Consider the following 19305-nt stretch of genomic DNA (forward strand, 5'->3'; position numbering starts at 1 on the left):
CATCACCCCCTGTGCCCGTGTCCTAACTGGCACCAAGTCCCACTCACCCATCACCCCCTGCCCCCGTGTCCTAACTGGCACCAAGTCCCACTGACCCATCACCCCCTGTGCCCAAGTCCTAACTGGCACCGAGTCCCACTCACCCATCATCCCCTGCCCGTGTCCTAACTGGCACCAAGACCCACTGACCCACCACCCCCTGTGCCCAAGTCCTAACTGGCACCAAGTCCCACTCACCCATCACCCCGTGCCCGTGTCCTAACTGGCACCAAGTCCCACTGACCCATCACCCCCTGTGCCCAAGTCCTAACTGGCACCGAGTCCCACTCACCCATCACCCCCTGCCCGTGTCCTAACCCGTACCAAGTCCCACTGACCCATCACCCCCTGCCCGTGTCCTAACCCGTACCAAGTCCCACTGACCCATCACCCCCTGCCCGTGTCCTAACTGGCACCGAGTCCCACTGATCCATCACCCCGTGCCCGTGTCCTAACTGGCACCAAGTCCCACTGACCCACCACCCCCTGTGCCCGTGTCCTAACTGGCACCAAGTCCCAGTCACCCATCACCCCGTGCCCTTGTCCTAACTGGCACCAAGTCCCACTGATCCATCACCCTGTGCCCGTGTCCTAACTGGCACCAAGTCCCACTCACCCACCACCCCCTGTGCCCAAGTCCTAACTGGCACCAAGTCCCACTCACCCATCACCCCCTGCCCGTGCCCTAACCCGTACCAAGTCCCACTGATCCATCACCCCGTGCCCGTGTCCTAACTGGCACCAAGTCCCACTCACCCACCACCCCCTGCCCGTGCCCTAACTCTTACCAAGTCCCACTCACCCATCACCCGGTGTCCATGTCCTAACTCACACCAAGTGCCGTTCACCCATCACCCTCTGTGCCCATGTCCTAACCTGTACCAAGTCTGGAGTAAAAATAAAATGGGGAAGATGGTTCAACCATGGCTAACAAGGGAAATTAAGGATAGTGTTAAAGCCAAGGAAGGGGCATATAATTTGGCCAGAAAAAGCAACAAACCTGAGGACTGGGAGAAATTTAGAATTCAACAGAGGAAGACTAAGGGTTTAATTAAGAGGGGGAAAATAGAGTACGAGAGGAAGCTTGCAGGGAACATAAAAACTGACTGCAAAAGCTTCTCTAAATGTGTGAAGAGAAAAAGATTAGTGAAGAGAAACATTGGTCCCTTGCAGTCAGATTCAAGTGAATTTATAATGGGGAACAAAGAAATGGCAGACCAATTGAACAAATACTTTGATTCTGTCTTCACGAAGGAAGACACAAATAACCTTCTGATTGTACTAGGGGATAGTAGGTCGAGAGAGGAGGAACTGAAGGATATCCTTATTAGGCTGGAAATTGTATTAGGGAAATTGATGGGATTGAAGGCCGATAAATGCCCGGGGCCTTTATAGTCTGCATCCCAGAGTACTTAAGGAAGTTGCCATAGAAATAGTGGATGCATTGGTGATCATTTTCCAACAGTCTATCGACTCTGGAACAGTTCCTATGGACTGGAGGGTAGCTAATGTAACATCACTTTTTAAAAAAGGAAGGAGAGAGAAAACGGGTAATTATTGACTGGTTAGCCTGACATCGGTAGTGGGGAAAATGCTGGAATCAATCATTAAGGATGAAATAGCAGCGCATTTGGAAAGCAGTGACAGGATCGGTCCACGTCAGCATGATTTATGAAAGGGAAATCATGCTTGACGAATCTTCTGGAATTTTTTGAGGATGTAACTAGCAGAGTGGACAAGGGAGAACCAGTGGATGTGGTGTATTTGGACTTTCAAAAGGCTTTTGACAAGGTCCCGCACAAGAGATTGGTGTGCAAAATCAAAGCACATGGTATTGTGGGTAATGTACTGACGTGGATAGAGAACTGGTTGGCAGACAGGAAGCAGAGAGTCGGGATAAATGGGTCCTTTTCAGAATGGCAGGCAGTGACTAGTGGGGTGCCGCAGGGCTCAGTGCTGGGACCCCAGCTCTTTAAAATATACATTAACGATTTAGATGAAGGAATTGAGTGTAATATCTCCAAGTTTGCGAATGACACGAAACTGGGTGGCGATGTGAGCTGTGAGGAGGACGCTATGAGGCTGCAGGGTAACTTGAACAGGTTAGCTGAGTGGGCAAATGCATGGCAGATGCAGTATAATGTGGATAAATGTGAGGTTATTCATTTTGGTGAAGAATATTATCTGAACGGCGGCAGATTAGGAAAAGGGGAGGTGCAACGAGACCTGGGTGTCATAGTTCATCAGTCATTGAAAGTGGGCATGCAGGTACAGCAGGCGGTGAAGGCGGCAAATGGTATGTTGGCCTTCATAGCTAGGGGATTTGAGTATAGGAGCAGGGAGGTCTTACTGCAGTTGTACAGGGCCTTGGTGAGGCCTCACCTGGAAAATTGTGTTCAGTTTTGGTCTCTTAATCTGAGGAAGGACATTCTTGCTATTGAGGGAGTGCAGCGAAGGTTCACCAGACTGATTCCCGGGATGGCTGGACTGTCATATGATGAGAGACTGGATCAACTGGGCCTTTATTCACTGGAGTTTAGAAGGATGAGAGAGGATTTCATAGAAACGTGTAAGATTCTGACGGGACTGGACAGGTTAGATGCGGGAAGATTGCTCCCGATGTTGGGGACGTCCAGAACCAGGGGACAGAGTCTTAGAAGGGGTAGGCCATTTAGGACTGAGATGAGGAGAAACTTCTTCACTCAGAGAGTGGTGAACCTGTGGAATTCCCTGCCGCAGAGAGTTGTTGAGGCCAGTTCATTGGATATATTCAAGAGGGAGTTGGATATGGCCCTTACGGCTAAAGGGATCAAGGGGTATGGAGAGAAAGCAGGAAAGGGGTACTGAGGTGAATGATCTGCCATGATCTTATTGAATAGTGGTGCAGGCTCGAATGGTCGAATGGCCGACTCCTGCACCTAATTTCTATGTTTCTAAGTCCCACTCACCCATCACCCCTGTGCTCGCTGACCTACATTGGCTCCCGGTCCGGCAACACCTCAATTTTAAAATTCTCATCCTTATTTTCAAATCCCTCCATGGCCTCGCCCCTCCCTATCTCTGTAATCTCCTCCAGTGTTAAATGTTTTGTCTTATAATACTTCGCAGGCGGTGGCGGCTAGGGACGTTTGACTACGTTGAAGCTACATAAATGCAAGTTGTTGTTGTAGTAATCAACCCCATCATTCCTTTAACTATCCCTTTACTTGTATGTTTAAGATTTTTCTGCATGCTTACCGCACTTTTAGCAAAATAAATTCCTTTTGAATTTCCCATTTTCATTTGCTGTTCTACTAATGTACATCCTGATAAAGGTACTGTATGGTGAACTGATACCCTGCACCCAGGCGTACCAGTGTACAAGTGTTATCTTCTATAGGGCAAGAATCCAATCAAATACATTAGCCAGGAGCTTTTGTGCAAATATGCCGAGGATTTTCAGTTAATGATGCACTTGATTGCAGGCCAATCTCCTATAAAAAGACTACTTATAGCACTTCTTACCCGTGTAACTTGCAAAGCAACAATGCCACTAACCATGGTGGAACAAGAGGTAACCCAAATTAAGGAAATCCAGCCATCTCCTTGCATCACAACCCAGGGGTTACACTCACTCATTCACCGTACTGTCCTTGTTTGAGCAGCTCAGTCAAACGAACACCACGATTCAACAGCTTTGTGTGGCAGCAAGTGACCAAAAGCTTGGTTACAGGTAGGTTTTAAAGAGCATCTTCAAGGAGGAAAGACAGGTTTAGGCAGGGAATTCCAGAGCTTGGACAACAGGATGAACGGCCACCAATGGCTGAGTGAATATAATTAGGGATGCTCAAGAGGGCAGAATTAGAGGAGTGCAGACATCTCGGGGGATTGTGGGACTGAAGGAGATTACAGAGATAGGGAGGGGCGAGGGCCATGGAGGGATTTGTAAACAAGGATAAGAATTTTAAAATCGAGGTGTTGCTTAACCGGGAGCCAATGTAGGTCAGCGAGCACAGGGGGGATGTGTAGTTAGGACACGGGGCAGCCGAGTTTTGGATCACCTGTAGTTTCCGTAGGGTAGAATGTGGGTGGCCAGCCAGGAGTGTGTTGGAATAGTCAAGTCTAGAGGTAACAAAGGCATGGTTGAGGGTTTCAGCAGCGGATGAGCTGAGGTAAGGGTGGAGACGGGCGATGTTACGGAGGTGGAAATAGTTATGCTGCGGATATGTGGTCGGAAGCTCATTTCAGGGTCAAATATGACCCCAAGGTTGCGAACAGTCTGGTTCAGCCTCAGACAGAAGTTGGGGAGAGGGATGGAGTCAGTGGCTAGAGAATGGAGTTCAAAAACAATGGCTTCAGTCTTCCCAATATTTAATTGGGAGAAAAGTTCTGCTCATCCAAAATGATGCCAGACAAGCAGTCTGACAATTTAGAGACCACTTAATCTGAAGATTAGGGGTAAACAAGCAAATCTTATGGAGGCAGAGATTGTGACTGAGGTACTGAATGAGTACTTTATATTTGGTTTCACAAGAGGATGACGTTAATGTTGCACTAGAGATGGCGTATATTGATATTGGATAGGATAAAAATAGATGGAAAGAAGGTGCGAAATAGGTTGGCATCACACAAAGTTAACAAGACACCCAGTCCAGATGGGATGCGTCCAAAGTTGTTGAGTGAAGCTAGGGAGAAGATAGCAGCAGCTCTGATCACAATCTTTCGATCCTCCTTGGATATGGGAGTGGTGCCGTAGCGAATGAGGGTACGGGGCCAGAAGAGGCCTAGGGGCAGCACGGGCCAGCCCACACTGCGATATGTGTGTGCACTAGATCCGTGCAGCAGAGCAGGTCTCCAATTGTCCTGGTTTACCCTTGCCACTGGATAAAGGCCTAGCTCTGTCAAGCCCGTGTGGTGGCTGGTGTGCAACGGTCACCCCACGCTAAAAAAATCCACACACAGGCATCTTCCACTCCGTCAACTGAAGTTCAGGACTGGAACATTGGGTCCTTCATTGAAACATCAGTGAACTCATGTGGAAGCAAGTCATCCTCGTTCGAGGGACCGCCTATAGCGAATCTCCTCCAGCCCCACAACCTCCAGAGATGTCTGCGCTCCTCCAACTTTGACCCCCTGAGCATCCCTGATTATAATCACTCAACCATCGGTGGCCGTGCCTTCTGTTGTCTAGGCCCCAAGCTCTGGAATTTCTCCCTAATCCTCTCCACCTCTCTTTCCTCCTTTAAGACTTTGCTGAAAACCTCCCTCTTTGACCAAGCTTTGGGTTATCTGTCCTAATATCTACTTGCGTCAAATTTTCTTTGATAACGCTCCTGTGAAGCACCTTGGGTTGTTTTACAGTGTTAAAGGTGCTATATAAAGGCAAGTTGTTGATGTATCAATCCACTGCCCACAGCCCTATTTCAATCAAAATGTCTTCTTGAACACCTAATTTAGGATAAGACTTATGACGTGCGGATGAGATCTTAAACCGTCTCATTGCACTATTGGAAGAGCAGGAGTTCTTGGGACAGACTATTTGAACTAGATTGTATAAAATTCCTAGGGGGATTGACAAGGTAGATGATGAGAGGTTGTTTTCCCCTGGCTGGAGAGTCTAGAACCAGGGGTCACAGTCTCAGGATAAGGGATCGGCCATTTAGGACTGAGATGAGAAGGGATTTCTTCACTCAGAGGGTTGTGAATCTTTGGAATTCTCGACCCCAGAGGGCTGTGGAGGCTCAGTCGTTGAGTATATTCAATGCTGAGATCGATAGATTGTTGGACTCGCGGGGAAATCAAGGGATATGGGGATCGGGCGGGAAAGTGGAGTTGAAGATCAGCCCTGATCTTATTGAATGGCGGAGAGGCTCGAGGGGCCGAATGGCCGACTCCTGCTCCGATATCTTATGGTCTTAATAGGTTAGAGAAAACATGCGGCCATGTGGATAAGCTATGCAAGCAGAGGACTAGGTCAGATGACGAGGTTTCCCTACACACAGTGGTTCATCGATACTTGGAACCCTTGCATGGTGAGTGCGGATTCAGGCTAAGAGGGAGCTGAGCAAGTTCCTGCTGTGGTGATCTCAGTGGGCACAGAAGGCAGGTGGGACATTGGGTGTGTACTGCACGGTCACGATGAATTCCTGGAAATTTGATCACCTTAAGGGTTCGGAGAGGAATTTCCCAGGTTTTTTTTTTCTCCCCTGAACTGGCCTGGGGTTTTATCATCCGCTTTATCCTACATTGGCTCCCGGTTAAGCAACACCGATTTCGAAATTCTCATCCTCATTTTCAAATCCCTCCATGGCCTCGCCCCTCCCTATCTCTGTAATCTCCTCCAGCCCCGCCCCCCCCCCCAGCCCTGCCCCAAGATGTCTGCACTCCTCTAATTCTGCCCTCTTGAGCATCCCTAATAATAATCACTCAACCATTGGCGGTCGTGCCTTAAGAACATAAGAAATAGAAGGAGTAGGCCATTTGGGCCCCTCGAGCCTGCTCTGCCTTTTAGTAAAATCATGGCTGATCTGATCATGGACTCAGCTCCACTTCCCTGCCCGCTCCCCATAACCCCTTATTCCCATATCGCTCAAAATCTCCGCCTTAAATATATTCAAAGACCCAGCCTGCACAGCTCTCTGAGGCAGAGAATTCCACAGATTTGCAACCTTCAGAGAAGAAATTCCTCCTCAACTCAGTTTTAAATGGGCGGCCCCTTATTCTGAGACTAAGTCCCCTAGTTTTAGTTTCCCCTATGAGTGGAAACATCCTCTCTGCATCCACCTTATCGAGCCCCCTCTTCTGTTGTCTAGGGCCCAAGCTCTGGAACTCACTGCCTAAACCTCTCTTTCCTTCTTCAAGACGCTCCTTAAAACCTACCTCTTTGACCAAGCTTTTGGCCACCTGCCCTAATTTCTCCTTATACGGCTCACTGTCAAATTTTTAATCTCATAATACTCCTACGTTAAAGGCACTTCAAGTTGTTGTTTATTTTGCCTCTACCCAGAAATTACATCAAATTAAACTGTATTTGTCGCCTGCCCACCTTTTCTGACATTTTGTTGACCTCAACAGCATATTCTCACCTCTTTCTAACAACCTCATCTCCTCCTTCGCCCTGGGTACACGATGAGCTGATGCCTTGCGATACGCTCTCTCTCTGCGCTTGGTTAGTTTGCTTGATGGAACGTAGCCCCCGGTTCCCAGCACCTCAGTCGCGATTCTCGTGGGAGGTGCGTCCTGTGAATCTGAGAGGTGAAACAGAGCTGAGGTCAAACCACGGGGTCGCAATCTGCCGGGCAATGTCAGAACGGTCGCGGGCCTAACCTGCTGCCGAGCTGCTCTCGGAATCCAAGCCGCCGGTTCTATTCCTCGTCCTACAGTCGGGCATGTAGAACAGCTTGGAACTGCCTGCAGGTTTGTACGGCAACATCACTGGAACATCTGTAGGCAGGAACAGATATTGTAACATGTCTCAGTCCCACACACCACAGAAAGCCCATCTTATAGGCGATCCCTCTCTCACCCCCTAGTTATCAAGCACGCTCACTATTTTCAAAAGCAAAATAATGCAGATGCTGTGACCTGGAATAAAAACAGAAAATGCTGGAAATCTCAGCGGGTCAGGCAGCCAGTGATGTGGAGAGAGAAACAGAGTTAACGTTTCGGGTCGATGACCCTGCTTCCTCTCCACAGATGCTGCCTGACCCGCTGAGATTTCCAGTATTTTCTGTTTTTATTCCCCTCTCTATTTTGTTGGGATGAGTATACAGACTATTATATTCCCAGTATACAGACCGGTATTATATTCCCAGTATACAGACTAGAATTATACTCCCAGTATACAGACTGGAATTATACTCCCAGTATACAGACTGGTATATTCCCAGCGTACAGACTGGTATTATACCCCAGTATACAGACTGGTATTTATACCCCAGTATACAGACTGGTATTTATACCCCAGTATACAGACTGGTATTTATACCCCAGTATACAGACTGGTATTTATACCCCAGTATACAGACTGGTATTTATACCCCAGTATACAGACTGGTATTATACCCCCAGTATACAGATTAGTATTATACCCCAATATACAGACTGGTATTATACGCCATTATACAGACTGGTATTATACCGCCAGTATACAGATTAGTATTATATTCCCAGTATACCAGTTAGTTATATACACGATTTTACAAACCAGTGTTCCCGATCCCAAGCCAATTAAAGCCCTGAATTCTTGTAGCCGTGAGATCATAATCTCTCAGTGATGATCTCATCAATTGGAAACGCATCATTCTATAAATAACCCAGCAACCTAGAACAGAGAAAATCTGCCACCCACAAAGACCCCAGTAATATATAACAGAGACAATCTGTCTCTACATAAAGATCCCAGTAATATATATTACATGGACCTGGCTACAATCTGGGCAGGAATGGGAGCTTAATATTCCAGGCTCTGAGGACTTTAGACAGGACAGGGAAATTGGGAAAGGATGGGGAGCAGCAATATTGATTCTATCACAATTACAGCAGTAGGAAGAGGGTGAGCAGGTAGTGGAAACACTCTGGGTAGAGTTAAGAAACAGCAAAAGATGGAAGACTCTGGTGGGAGTTGTCTACAGGCCTGCTTACAGCAGTGATGTAGCAGCGGAATATGTAAATACGGGGATCAGAGAAGCATGTGGCAAAGGCAAAGCGGTTATAATGGAGAGGTTTTTAATTTTCAAAGACTGGGAGATGCAGAACAGCTCGTGCCGTAAAGACAGCGAATTTCCAGACTGTATCTAGAACAGTTTCCTGGAACAGTATGTTGTAGAAAACGACAAGGGGACAAGCCGATCCGGATTAAGTAATGAGCCAGATTAATGACTAATCTGCCAGTAAAGAGGCCCCTTGCAGTGACCACAATATGACAAGAGTTTGAGGTGCAGAAAGATCACACACTAACCAAGAGTTTAAACTTAAGTAAGGCGACTTCGAAGGAATGAGACGCAAGCTGAACACATTAACCTGCCTGAGCTGGTAACAGGTAAACCTGCAGAGAAACACTGGGAGGTATTCAACACATTCAGTAGAATACAAGACCAACTCACACCCCTAAAGAGCAACAGTTCCACTTCTCCAGTCAAGCAACCGAAGTCAGTATGTGCGGTAAGGTGGAGTATAAAATTAAAGAAAGTGGCTTACACAAATGGCAAGAAAAAAAAAATTACTTGCATTTATATAGCGCCTTTCATGACCACCGTCATCCCAAAGCTCTTTACCAGCCGATTACACGGGATATAAAGCACAGGAATAGGCCATTCGGCCCAACCAGTCCATGCCGGCGTTTATGCTCCATTCGAGCCTCCTCCTGCCGTCTTTCCTCATCTAAATCTATCAGCAGAACCCTCTATTCCCTTCTCCCCCATGTGGTTATCCAGCCTCCCCTTAAATACATCGATACTATTCGCCTCAACCCCTCCCTGTAGTGAGTTCCACATTCTCACCGCTCTCTGGGTAAAGAAGTTGATTCTGAATTCCCCATTGGATTTCTTGGTGACTATCTTATATTGATGACCTCTAGTTATGCTCTTTCCCACAAATGGAAACATTCTCTGTATCCACTCTGTCAAAACCTCTCATAGTTTTAAAGACCTCTATTAGGTCACCCCTCAGCCTTCTTTTTTCGAGAGAAAAGAGGCCCAGCCTGTTCATCCTTTCCTGATATGTATACCCCCGCATTTCTGGTATCATCCTTGTAAATCTTCTCTGCACCCTCTCCAGTGCCTCTATATCCTTTTTATAATATGGCAACCAGAACTGTATGCAGTGCTCCAAGTGTGGTCTAACCAAGGATCGATACAGGTTTAGCATAACTTCCCTACTTTTCAATTCTATACCTTTAGAAATAAACCCGAGTGTTGTTTTTTTATGGCCTTGTTAACCTGCGTCACAACTTTTAGTGATTTGTGTATTTGTACTCCGAGATCCCTTTGCTCCTCTATCCCACCTAGACTCAGACCCTCCAAGTAATAAGTGACCTCCCAATTCTGCCTATCAAAATGTAATAGCTCACATTTATCTGTGTTGAACTTCATTTGCCAATTATATACCCATTCTGCAAGTTTATTAATGTCCTCCTATCATTTGTTGGCATCCGCAAATTTAGAAATTATGGTTTTGATTCCAAAGTCTAAATTGTTAATATAAATTGTGAACAACAATGGTCCCAGCACTGATCCTTATGGTACACCACTACCCACAGCAATTAAGTACTTTTTCTTTTGAAGTGTAGTCACTGTTGTAATGTAAGAAGGGCAGCAGCCAATTTGCACACAGCAAGCTCCCACAAACAGCAATGTGATAATGTCCAGATAATCTATTTGTTATGTTTATTGACAGATAAATATTGGCCAGAACTCCCCTGCTCTTCTTCAAAATAGTACCATGGGATCTTTTGCATCCACTTGAGAGCAGACTGACGTCAGTTTAACGTCTCAACCAAAAGACAGCACATCCGACAGTGCAGCACTCCCTCAGCACTGCAATGGAGTGTCAGCCTAGATTTTGGTGCTCAAATCTCTGGGGTGGGTCTTGAACCCACAATCTTCTGACTCAGTGCTGCCCACTGAGCAGTAATCCAGCAGACTGGGGGATATGCAGAAACAACAAAGGGACAAAGAAAATATTAAGAGCTGCAAAAACTGGGAATGCAAAAAAAAAAACCTGCAAGTAATATAAAAGCGAATAGTAAAAGGTTTTCTGAATATATTAAGAGTAAGAGTAGCTAAGGAGGATGTAATAGACAACAAGGCAATGGCAGATTTAATAAACAAGTATTTTTATTCGTTTTATAGTAGAGGAAAAGGATAAACTATCCGTGATAGAAGGGCAACTAAAAATAGATCAAGGGGAGGAACATCTGTAAAAGAAATGTAATGGAAAAAATAATAGAACTTAAGATAAATCTCCAGGATCAGATGGTCTCCACAACAGAGTATTAAAAGTAGGTGAAGAAATTGTAGGTGTTGGTCATAATATTTGAAAGCTATTGTCATTCCTTTATTTCAGAAGGGTGGGAGAGAAACCAGGTAACTACAGACCAGTGTCCCATCGTCGTGGGGAAACTACTAGAATCTATCATTAGGGATAGAGTAACTGAGCGAGAGACCATCAGTGTCAGGTCGGGGCCATAAAAGGATCAGCGAGTGGCATCCATGGGCAGCGTGCTACTGCAAGGTACAGTGCAGGAGGACAACGACAGGAAGAAGGACATCATCAAGGTCCAGGTCGGTGATTGGGGCGTGGGCAGGTACAGCAGGAGCGGCGAGGTCGGGGCGAAGGAGCGGCGAGAGAATGTAGAGGGACGTGATCGGGATCCAGGAGAGGCGCGAGTTCGGAGCCAGAAGAGGCGAGGGCCCAGGGGGCAGCACGGGCCAGCCCACACTGCGATGTGTGCGCACACTAGGCCCGTGCAGCAGAGCTGGCCTCCAGTTGTCCTGGGTAATTCTTACCACTGGACCAAGACCTAGCTCTGTCAAGCCCGTGTGGTGGCTGGTGTGCAACGGCCACCACACGTTAAAAAAATCCACGCACAGGCATCTTCCACCCTTCACGATATAGTTCGGGATCTGGAATATTAGGTCCTCCATTGAAACACCTGTGAACTCATCCCTTTTTGACATGGAAGAAAGTCATCCTCGTTTGTCATGCTTGACAAATCTTTGAGTTTTTTGAGGATGTAACTAGTAGAGTAGACAAGGGAGAACCAGTGGTTGTGATGTATTTGGACTTTCATAAGGCTTTTGATAAGGTCCCACACAAGAGATTAGTGTGCAAAATTAAGGCTCGTGGGATTGGGAGTAATGTATTGACGTGGATGAGAACTAGTTGGTAGACAGGAAGCAAAGAGTAGGAATAAACGGGTCCTTTTCAGAATGACAGGCAGTGACTAGTGGGGTACCGCAGGGTTCAGAGCTGGGACCCAGCTATTTACAATATACATTAATGATTTAGATGAAGGAATTGAATGTAATATCTCTAAGTTTGCAGATGATACTAAGCTGGGTGGCAATGTGAGCTGTGAGGAGGAAGCCAAGATGCTGCAGGGAGACTTGGACAGATTAGGTGAGTGGGCAAATGCATGGCAGATGCAGTATAATGTGGAAAGTGTGAGGTTATCCACTTCGGTGGCAAAAACAGGAAGGCAAATTATCTGAATGGTGACAGATTAGTAAAAGGGGAGGTGCAACGAGACCTGGGTGTCATGGTACATCAGTCATTGAAGGTTGGCATGCAGGTACAGCAGGCGGTTGAGAAAGCAAATGGCATGTTGGTCTTCATTGCGAGAGGATTTGAGTACAGGGGCAGGGAGTTCTTGCTGCAGTTGTACAGGTGAGACCACACCTTGAGTACTGTGTGCAGTTTTGGTCTCCTAATCTGAGGAAGGACATTCTTGCTATTGAGGGAGTGCAGTGCAGGCTCACCAGAATGATTCCTGGGATGACAGGACTGACATATGAAGAAAGACTGGATCGACTAGGCTTATATTCACTGGAATTTGGAAGAATGAGAGGGGATCTCAAAGAAGCATATAAAATTCTGACGGGATTTGGACAGGTTAGATGCGGGAAGGATGTTCCCGATGTTGGGGAAATCCAGAACCAGGGGTCACAGTCCAAGGATAAGGGGTAAGCCATCTAGGGCCGAGATGAGGAGAAACTTTTTCACCCAGAGAATTGTGAACCTGTAGAATTCTCTACCACAAAGTTATTGAGTCCAGTTCGTTGGATATATTCAAAAAGGAGTTAGATGTGGCCCTTACAGCTAAAGGGATCGGGGGGTATGGAGAGAAAGCAGGAATGGGGTACTGAAGTTGAATGATCAGCCATGATCATATTGAATGGTGGTACAGGCTCGAAGGGCCGAATGGCCTACTCCTGCACCTATTTTCTATGTTTCAAGGGACTGCCAATGATGATGATGATTTGGACAAATATGAACTGATCCAAGAGAGCCAGTGTGGATTTGTTAACGGTGTGTCATGTCTGAGTAATCTAGTTGGCTGGATGGATTTTTATCTATATGGATTTCCACTATATTTATCAATGAGTTGGATGAAGGGAGATTTGTATATCCAAGTTTGCAGATGACACTGAGTTAAGAGGCACAGCAAGCTGTGCAGATGGGAGCAGGAAGTTACAAAGGGACGTGAGACAGACAAAGTGAGTGGGCAAAACTGTGGCAGTTCACAAGTCAGCTGCGGAGCGAAGAACGATAAATTGGAATATTTTCTAAACAGTGAGAAACTCGGAGCGGTGGAGAAGCAATGTGATTTGCATCAGTTCGCAAATCGTTAAAAGCTCGTTGACAGGTACAGAAAGATAATGCAAAACCCTTAAGAAAGGTTGGCCCTCATCTCGAGGGGCTGCAGTATGGGGGCGGAAGTGATACTTCAATTATACGGAGCCTTGGTTAGACGCCATCTGGAGCACTGCGTTCAGTTCTGGGCACTGCACCTCAGGAGGGGGGAGGGGGCAGCACAGATTGACCAGAATGATACCGGGGCTAAAAGGGTTCAATTATGAGGACAGGTTGCATAGACTAGGCTTGAGTTCAGAAGGTGGAGGGGTGATTTGATTGAGCTGTTTAAAAAGAGAGCGAGATTAGATAGGGTAGATAGAGAGAAACTGTTTGCTCTGGTGGTGGGGGAAGTCCAGAACAAAGATCTTATCGAAACGTATAGGATTATGAGGGGGCTTGACAAGGTGGATGCAGAGAGGATGTTTCCACTGAAAGGGCCATGATGGTATTAAATGGTGGAGCAGGCTCGAGGGATCGTATGGCCTACTCCTGCTCCTATTTCTTATGTTCTTATGTAAGGGGGCATCACCTTAAAATTAGAGCTAGGCCATTCAGGGGTGATGTCAGCAAGTATTTCTTCACACAAGGGTAGTGGGAATCTGGAACACTTCCCCCAAAGGCTGTCAATTGAAGTCTTCAAGACCGAGATCGATAGTTTTTTGTTCAGTAAAAGATATATGGAGCAAAGTTGGGTAAATGGAGATGACGTAAAGATCAGCCACGAGCTAACTGAATAGGCTTGAGGGACTGAGTTGACCTACTCCTGTTCCTATGTTCCCCCCGTGAATACCTCAGTAAAATTAGATACAGAGGCTGCAGCCTGCACTGCCCTTGTTTATCCATAGCCCAGTACTAACTGATTCAGGCCGGTAACTCACTCCCAACAATCCCTTCACTAGCCTGGGCACCCACCTGTGCTCCGAGTGATGGGTGCGTGGCTGGAGGTGGCTGTGGTGCTGGCAGTTGTACTCGGCACCAGACCAGGCTGACTTCTCCCGACTTGTGCCGATCCCTCCTGCCTCATGGTCTTGCCGGTTGTTGCGACTGGTGGTGGGGTCGACGCCGACGGTCTGACCGTTTGAGTCCAAACGTTCACCTTGCTGCCGTCCTGCGCGGTGGGAACGCTGGGCTCCGGCCTGGCCGGGAACGCGGGGTAAAAGGCCGGGACGGGCATGGGCAGCGGGGGATAGGGAGGACCGTGACTGGCCGGCTGGTGGGCGACGGGACAGGACGCGCCCGGGGCAGGGTGGGAAGGAGGAGGAGGAGGAGTCGGGGGCAGCACAGAGTCCCCTGCCGTCGCGCCTGCACCTTTGGTGCCGGAGTGGAAATTCCCAGACGGTGCAAGGACGTCGCCGGGATGAGCCGGGGAGGTCGCTGGGCGGTTGGGAGAGAGGGTTAAGTGGACGTGGGAAAGCACGGTCCTGGCGGGAGAGGGGCTGGAAGTAGCCGGATAGGTGGAGTGGAGTTTCCGACCGGTGAACTCGGTCGGGGTCTGTCCGGTGACGCCGGTCTCGCTGGCGAGCTGCTTCACCGGCTCCGGGCCGCTCCGCCGGCACTCCTGGCGGAGAGCGGGACTCGGGCGCTGGGCCAGCTCGAGTCCGGCTGGCCCAACGCCCGTCTCCTCTGGGCAGGCAGAGCCAGGGGACACCTCGTGGTCGCCAGGCCCCCGGACGCCCCCAGGTGCCGCCTCGGGGAGCAGTGCGAGCAGGGGATCGCCGAGCCGGGGGCTGGAGGACGGGGGCCTCCTGCAGGAGGAGACGGTGATGGTAAGGGCGGGCTGGGACGGAGATGGGGAACGGGCCCAGTCGCCGGCAGGGGAGCCCAGGGCCATGGCCTTTAGCCGCTCGTCCATGTCCCGTCGCAGGGGCGTCCGCAGGGGCACCGAGGTGTCAAACAGATTGTTGGAAAGCTTCTGGAGCTGGCCGGAGATCTGGGATCGGGCTGCGTCGAGGGACAGGAAGGTTGTGGAGGGGAGAGCGGGCCACTCCATCTCCGAGCAGGTGTCTACAGGCGATGCAAGGTCCGACGACAGCGAAAAATCCTCGGCATCCACTGACCATCCATCCTGCCAAAAGAAATAAATGTCAATTCATCCCCTTGTTGACCTCTTCCCCCTCCCCTCCGCTCTTCCCACTCCCTGGTCTGCCCAGCAACTGCAGTGCCGAGGGTGTGCAGCTGCGCTAACGAAAGCCTTCTGTCAGTGAACATAACATAAGAAATAGGAGCAGGAGTAGGCCATACGGCCCCTCGAGCCTGCTCCAGCATTTAATAAGATCATGGCTGATCCGATCATGGACTCAGCTCCACTTCCCTGCCCGCTCCCCATAACCCCTTATTCCCTTATCGGTTAAGAAACTGTCTATCTCTGTCTTAAATTTATTCAATGACCCAGCTTCCACAGCTCTCTGAGGCAGCGAATTCCACAGATTTACAACCCTCTGAGAAGATACTCCTCCTCAACTCAATTTTAAATGGGCGGCCCCTTATTCTAAGATCATGCCCTCTAGTTCTAGTCTCCCCCATCAGTGGAAACATCCTCTCTGCATCCCACCTTGTCAAGCCCCCTCATAATCTTATACATTTCGATAAGATCACCTCTCATTCTTCTGAATTCCAATGAGTAGAGGCCCAACCTACTCAACCTTTCCTCATAAGTCAACCCTTTCATCCCCAGAATCAACCTAGTGAACTTTCTCTGAACTACCTCCAAAGCAAGTATATCCTTTTAGTAAATATGGAAACCAAAACTGCACGCAGTATTCCAGGTGTGGCCTCACCAATACCCTGTATAACTGGAGCAAGACTTCCCTGGTCTGGTGGCAGCCGAGGGCCCCAGGGGCAGCACGGGCCCAGCCCACACTGCGATATGTGTGAACACTCGGTCTGTGCAGCAGAGCAGGTCTCCAGTCGTCCTGGTCAACCCTTGCCACTGGACCAAGACCTCGCTCTGTCAAGCCCGTGTGGTGTGGTGTGCAACGGTCACCACACGGTAAAACAATCCACCCACAGGCATCTTCCACCGTTCAGGATGTAGTTCGGGATCTGGAATATTAGGTCCTTCATTGAAACACCTGTGAACTCATCCCTTTTTGGTGTGGAAGCAAGTCATCCTCGATATGAGGGACTGCCTATGATGATGATGGTGATGGCAGGAGAGTGCTGCGAGAGATGTTTTCGATTTGTTCCATTCTTATAACCGTTTTGTGTAGCCAGAGACCGGAGCTGCTGGTCGTATCTTTACCTCGCTCCTCTTGTCTGCGATGTCAAAGGCTGGCCTGGACTGTCTGTGCTGACTCTACTCTCTGCAAATATTATTGTGACCGGTGCTTTGCTGCAGACTGCGCACACAGGACTCTGCCTGGGTCAATATGGCCACTCTCTCCCGCCCCAACCCCACTCTCCGAAACGAACTGGCTTCTGCTAAACCCAAAGCCTCAGCCAGGAAGCAATCCCTTATGTATGAGCTTCCAGCCACATATCCGCGCCGCCACTAAAACCACCTCGAACATCGCCTGCCTCAGCTCATCTGCTCCTGAAACTCTCATCCATGCCTTTGTTACCTCTCGACTTGACTATTCCAACGCACTCCTGGCTAGCCTCCCACATTCTACCCTACGTAAACTAGGTGTGAACCAAAGCTCGGCTGCTTGTATCCTAAATCGCACCAAGTCCCGCTCGCCCATCACCCCCGTGCTCGCTGCCCGTGCCCTAACTCACACCAAATCCCGCTCACCCATCACTCACCCCTGTGTGCTCGCTGACCTACATTGGCTCCCGGTTAAGCAATGCCTCGATTTTAAAATTCCCATCCTTGTTTTCAAATCCCTCCATGGCCTCGTCCCTCCCTATCTCTGTAATCTCCTCCAGCCCCACAACCCTCTATGATATCTGTGCTCCTCTAATTCTGGCCTCTTGTACATCCTCGATTATAATCGCCCCACCACTGGTGGCCGTGCCTTCTGTTGCCTGGGCTTCAAGCTCTGGAACTCCCTGCCTAAGCCTCTCTACCTGTCTTTCCTCCTTTAAGATGCTCCTTAAAACCTTCATCTTTGACCAAGTTTTTGGTCACCTGCCCTATCTCATGTGGCTCGATGTTAAATTTTGTTTAATAATGCTCCTGTGAAGCCTTCGGACATTATACTACGTTAAAAGTGCTATATAACTACAGGTTGTTGTTGACTTTAGACGGTGAGTGTCGGCAGGGATGTGAGGGTGAGGGGCCAGCTAACAAGCTCCATCCTTTACTTACTCATGACTTTCCCAGCTGGGGTTTGCTGGGCCATTATCAGCAGCAGGAGCCAGGCCTGCCTTCTCCCCCCGCTAGCCCAGCAGCACTGAAATCAACTGTAGTCACAGGAACATAGGAACAGGAGGTGGCCATTCAGCCCCTTGTGCCTGTTCCGCCACTCAATGGCTGATCTGTGACCTAATTCCATATACAGGTCAAACCTCCCTTATCCAGAACCCTTGGGACCTGGCCTGTTCTGGATAAGGGATTTTTCCGGACGAGGGGTGGTCACGTTAAATTGGATGGTACGGTTACTGAGCAAGGGGATATCGGGGCTGGCTGGCTTGTGGCTGGCAGAGATATCATTGGGGTGGGGGGGGGGGGGGGAAAGGGGGTAATCAAGGGATCGGGTCAGGTCAGATATTGCGAGAGTCGGCAGCGAGGAAGGACATCAATTTGTTCTTGACAGAGTTCTGCACATGCGCCACCTGGTGGCTGGGAATGGTTCTGGACGAGGGGTGGTTCTGGATAAGGGAGGTTCAACCGGTACCCACCTATAGTCCATATCCCTTAATACTTTTGGTTAACAGAATTTTATTAATCTCATTTAAAATTAACTATTGACCTGGCATCATTGCTGTTTGCGGAAGACAGTTCCAAACTTCTACCACCGTGTGTGTAGAAGTTTTTCCTAATGTCACTCCTGGCTCTAATTTTTAGACTATACCCCTTAGTCCTAGAATCCCCAACCAGCAGAAATAGTTTCTCTCTGTGACCCTATCAGTTCCCCTTGATATCTTAAAAACTTTGATCAGATCACCCCTCAACCGTCTAAATTCCAGGGAATACAACCCTAGTTTGTGTAATCTCCCCATGTAATTTAAGTCTTGGGAGTCCAAGTATCATTCTAGTAAGTATGCGCTGCATCCAAGGCCAATATACCCTTCCTACGGTGTGGGGCCCAGAACTGCTCAGTGCTCCAGGTGTGGTCTAACCAGGGCTTTGTATAACTCCCTCTCTATACATAGAGAGAAAGAGGGATTGTGAGAGAGGGCGAGGAGGTGGGGGGGGGGGGGGGGGGGGGGAAGGGGGGGGGGAGGGGGAGGTTTGGGAGAGGAGGGGGGAGGGAGTGAGAGAAGGAAGGGGAGATGGAGGATATGAGAGAGAGGGTGAGAGTTGGGGGCCCAGAAGAGACGAGGGCCCAGGGGCAGCACGGGCCAGCCCACACTGCAATGTGTGCGCACTAGGTCAGTGCAGCAGAGCAGGTCTCCAGTCGTCTTGGGAAATCCTTGCCACTGAACCCCTAAATCTCCTTGGACTTCCGCTGTTTCTAGCGTTTCACCATTCAGAAAGAGCTCCATTCTATCCTTCTCAGGTCCAAAGTAAATGACCTCGCACTAGATTGAAATCCATTTGGCACAGTTTTGTCCATTCACTTAATCTAATAATATCTCGGGTGTAATTTTATACTTCCATCTACACTGCTTACAATGCCGCCTATCTTTGTATCATTGGCAAACTTCGATAAGTGGCTCTCTATCCCATCATCTAAATCATTAATAAATACAGTGCATAGTTGAGGCCCCAACACAGAATCTCTGTGGGACACCACTAGTCACATCCAGCCAATGAGTGTATCTGCCCATTATCCCCATCTCCTGCTGCTCAACCAATTTCCTAACTATGTCAATAATTTGCCTTCA

At 48.6% G+C, this 19305-nt stretch overlaps 1 protein-coding gene across 2 annotated transcripts in view; it reads right to left on the reverse strand.

Moving 5' to 3' along the window:
* Positions 1-19305, reverse strand: part of alms1 (ALMS1 centrosome and basal body associated protein) — a 123797-nt gene that overhangs the window by 24658 nt on the left and 79834 nt on the right. For both annotated transcript variants that reach the window (XM_070866602.1, XM_070866607.1), the window contains exons 9-11: positions 14287-15439; positions 7345-7461; positions 7104-7265 (exon numbers count right to left, since the gene is read on the reverse strand). In XM_070866602.1, coding sequence (XP_070722703.1) covers positions 7104-7265; positions 7345-7461; positions 14287-15439 — 1432 coding nt within the window. The remainder of the gene's footprint in view (positions 1-7103; positions 7266-7344; positions 7462-14286; positions 15440-19305) is intronic.

The sequence above is a fragment of the Pristiophorus japonicus genome, chromosome 2, assembly GCF_044704955.1.
Source record: "Pristiophorus japonicus isolate sPriJap1 chromosome 2, sPriJap1.hap1, whole genome shotgun sequence".
NCBI lineage: Eukaryota > Metazoa > Chordata > Chondrichthyes > Pristiophoridae > Pristiophorus > Pristiophorus japonicus.